Source organism: Salmo salar, chromosome 03 (genome assembly GCF_965601325.2).
Source record: "Salmo salar chromosome 03, fSalSal1, whole genome shotgun sequence".
Classification (NCBI taxonomy): Eukaryota; Metazoa; Chordata; class Actinopteri; order Salmoniformes; family Salmonidae; genus Salmo; species Salmo salar.
In genome coordinates this window covers 67642735-67646699 of record NC_138293.1, presented here as the reverse complement: position 1 = coordinate 67646699, position 3965 = coordinate 67642735, and the positions used below count along the sequence as shown (strand labels likewise).

At 44.8% G+C, this 3965-nt stretch overlaps 1 protein-coding gene across 1 annotated transcript; it reads right to left on the bottom strand.

Moving 5' to 3' along the window:
- Positions 1–290: 290 nt before the first annotated feature.
- Positions 291–3259, bottom strand: LOC106601259 (E3 SUMO-protein ligase ZBED1). The gene is made up of 3 exons (XM_014193334.3): positions 3047–3259; positions 2145–2486; positions 291–2027 (listed from the first exon to the last, which is right to left on the bottom strand). Exons 2-3 carry the CDS (start codon positions 2476–2478, stop codon positions 415–417), a joined length of 1947 nt encoding a protein of 648 aa, XP_014048809.2. The 5' UTR covers positions 2479–2486; positions 3047–3259; the 3' UTR covers positions 291–414.
- Positions 3260–3965: the final 706 nt, after the last annotated feature.

The following is a 3965-nucleotide window of genomic DNA, read 5'->3' as shown; positions in this document are numbered from 1 at the left end:
TATAGCCTCGCTATGTATATAGCCTGTCTTTTTACTGTTATTTTATTTCTTTACTTACCTATTGTTCACCTAATACCTTTTTTTGCACTATTGGTTAGAGCCTGTAAGTAAGCATTTCACTGTAAGGTCTACACCTGTTGTATTCGGCACACGTGACAAATAAACGTTGATTTGAAATGTACACCCAAGAGTGCCCGGTTGTTAGCCAGTGCAGCACTGCCCTCTAGTGGTTAAATGGCCTCCTGACAAATGTTTAAAATGTAGAAGACCACTTCTCTTTTTAAAAAAGCCCATTTTAACATACTTTATAGACAAACCAGGAAGAATACATTACAATGCATTTGGTACATTTAATAGTCCATTACATACAGGCCAAACAGCATGAGAAGCACTGTGGATAGTATGCTGCTTCTGCTATACTAGACCTTTATTCAACAGCATTATCTGCTCTATAGTCTTCATACTGAGGCAACTCCTCTTTTTATTGAACACATCTCCAGCTTTGGTGAATATGCGTTCGCATGGCACAGACGAGGCGGGAACGCTGAGGTATTTCCGAGCCAGCTGGAACAGGTGCGGGTACACCTTGGAGTGCTTCTCCCAGTAGTGCATGGGGTTCTCCACTCGGTTCAGGTACGGGTCACTGAGGTAGTGTTGTACCTCCACCGCTGCATCTGCCGTGCTGCTCTGAACACTCTGTGTCTCGCCCACTTTACTGTCAAACATCTCCCACAGACCCCCATCGTGGGACTTAGATGGAGATGTTGCCATGGAGACGGAAGCGGTTTCCATTGCCCAGGAGGAAGTCTGGGGTGATGTTGGGGAGGGCGTCGTCGACCCAGTGGTGGACGGCGGCAGAGTGTTGTCCTTGTCCGGATTTATCCGGATTAACGAGGCGCACTCGGAGGTGAGGAGCTTCACCGCCTCCTGAGCGTAGCCCTGGTTCCCGAAGGCCAACATTTTGAAGCGTGGGTCTAGGAGAGCAGAGAGAGCCAGGATTGGCTCGGTCTCCACCATACTGCAGCTCGTCTGAAGCTCCCTCTGCAGGTTAGACGCCAGCTGTGTAGCCGTAGGGTGTATGATGGCACCGTGCTTCTTCTCAAGGGTTATCTTCAGCATCCGGACAAGAGGAATGACCTTGGAGGCCGAGACGCGTTTCTCTGAGGCGAGCTCGGCTGTGGCCTGGTTGAAGGAACCCAGCACTCCGAGACACTGGTGGATGACCTCATAGTCAGCAGATCCCAGAGGGATGATGTCCGTGTCCAGGGTACTGAGAGCAGCAGCCACAGACTCCCTCTGGTCAAAGATGCGTTCCAGCATAGAAAAGCTACTGTTCCATCTCGAGTCAACTTCCTGGATCAGCTTCTGCTCCGGCCTGCCTAGCTGCCCCTGCACCTCGGCTAACCTCATCTCTGCGTTCTGATTCAACTTGAAGAAAGCCACGATAGCCCGCGCTTGAGAGCGGATGTCCTGCAGCTCCAAAGTAGCCTCCATGGACCTCTTAATCACAAGGTTCAGGACGTGTGCAAAAGAAGGCAACTGGAGGATTCCTAGTTTCTGAACCGTGGCTACCATATTTTCGCTGTTCTCTGTGACAAATGCTGCGACCCTGCTGTGGAGGCCCCAGCTCGCCACCAGTTGGTTTTTGGCCTCCTCAATGTGGATCACTTTGTGGTTTTCAGGCAGCTTAGAAATCCCAAGGAGGAAAGTGGATAACTGGGCATTTTCTGCTACCAAATGCCCTGTCACTGAAATGTAACTGTGCTTGTCGATAGATGTCCACATGTCCGAAGTCAGGCTGACAAAGTCAGAAATTACCATTTGAGATACAACATTATCATTGATGAACTCACACCGAGACCCCACCATTTTCTTCAGCGCTTGCTTGTTTGGAAGATTGTAGCTTGGATCTAGCTTTTGTACGAAAGCAGCGAATCCCTCTTCCTCGACTACTGAAAATGGCTGGGTGTCTTTAACCAACATGTTGACTAGAGCATCATCCAGGTCCTCTTGTCTGGTGGTCCTGACTGTGAAATAAAACAGTATAATCAATTCAAGTTGAATTAGATGTACAATGAATGGCAATCTAAATATAATAATTGATTGAAACTGGATGAAAACCATCTATCCTAAAGGAAACATACCTTGGATGTGGTGTCCAGCAGCAGCATTGTTTGTAAACATTGAGTTTAGTCCTGTAGTACCAGAGAACGATGAGTGGACTCCAGCACTACTAATTATTGAGTTAGAGAACGAGTGGACTCCAGATGTTGAGTTGCTTGTGCTTGAGTGGGCTCCAGATGTTGAGTTGCTGTACCAGGCCTCGCTTGGGTGCCTTGATCGTAGGTGCCTTAACATGGCTGAGGTGTTTTTGTTGAAGCTTAGCCGTTGTGAACAGAGGGCGCACTGAACCTTATTAGGTGTCACTAGAGTGAAGTGGTCCCACACCAGTGAGAAGGCTCTCTTAAACTCAGTCATCGTCTGACCTGCAAAATAAAAAAATAAACAACTTCCATCAATCATCTTGCCGCAGCAATGTAGTAAACAGATCGAAATTATTTTGGTTGCTGATGGGAAACAACTGTTACTAGGTGTAAATAATTAGGCTTGTGTGAGCTACGTGTAACGTTATTAGAAAATGTGTAGTGGGCATGATTTACAATACGAAGGAAAAACAGGAAATCTAGCTAACGTTACATTTCTACTAATCTGAACAGCGCTTGTGTGTAGCTAGCTAGTTGGCTACATAAACCTCAAACAGGGCAGAAAATGAAATAAAAGGATCAGGATTGGAAGTCACAACGTTACACCTTCAGCTGACATGATGGGGTTCACACGTTCAGGTCTGTACTAGCCATAGAGATCCATTCTAATGCCATGGTGCTAGTAACTAGTTAACGTTAGCTAGCTGTGTGGGTATGTTGAGCAAGGCTTAGGTCTGTTGGACAAGTTAAATGTCGGACAAGTAGCTAGCGTTGTGTCTGTGTTTGGCATCGTCATTTTATTTTAAAACAACAGGAGTGCATGGTTGCAAATATTAACTTACCTTCTTTGATTATTCGTAGTTTAATGTAAAATATATAGTCATTGAGCGCTGTGTGCTTCTGAGCGCGCGATTTGATGATGTACGTCGCAGAATTACGTCACTTCCGAACCGCTTACTGCCAGCTGTTTTGACCGATTGAGTGGGTTCGTTCGAGTCTATGTCAAGTACCGATCGTCACCGCATTTCAAAGTGAGTTACATTATAGGATAATTGTCCCACTAGCGCCTTCATGTCGACTGCATTAACTTTACAGAAATCGTGTGATCAAAGGTCATTAAGTTTTGACTGCAGTTGACAGCAAGTTTCTGCAGTTGCTCTTCACCAACTTCATCCTGCAGCCATCGCCTGCTATATGGCAGGCTCTAGTGTGAACCAGTCATTACAGTGTTGTTTGACCCACCTGAATGTGACCAAAGACATGACTGAAACAGTAATTGATTGTACAATGAACACACATATGATTTCAGTTTGTGTGTGTAATATGGGGGTTTGAGCCATGTTTATTTCAGAATTGTAATGAAAACTTTCTTTATCAACACTTCCATGTTGATCTGAGCCTTGCTATTGGAAAACCACATTAGTGTCCAACTTTCGGATGTCACAGATGCACCTCCCCCCGACTTCACTCCTTGACTTGTTTTTCACCTTACTACTCAAATGTGTCTTTTCTGACATTAGCAAAAGTTGTTTCAAATCTTAGTTTAAAGTAGATTCATTTTCATTAATCTATTGACATCTATTGACAGTCTGTATTGTAAACTTTTGTCACAGTTAGTCTATGTGCTGGGACTGCTCAACCCAGACCCTATAGGCTAGGAATTCCACGATAATGGAATTAGGCTTTGACTAAGATTTTTCACTTTAAAATGTATTCCAAACAAAAAACATTGATTTCAAAGTTTAACAAACCATACAATTC

Bases quoted from the DNA above. Each gene is read 5' to 3' on its own strand.
- LOC106601259 (XM_014193334.3), bottom strand. From the start codon at position 2,478: ATGACTGAGTTTAAGAGAGCCTTCTCACTGGTGTGGGACCACTTCACT. The intron at 2,028-2,144 runs GTATGTTTCCTT...TTTATTTCACAG, and splicing joins TGCTGGACACCACATCCAAG to TCAGGACCACCAGACAAGAG.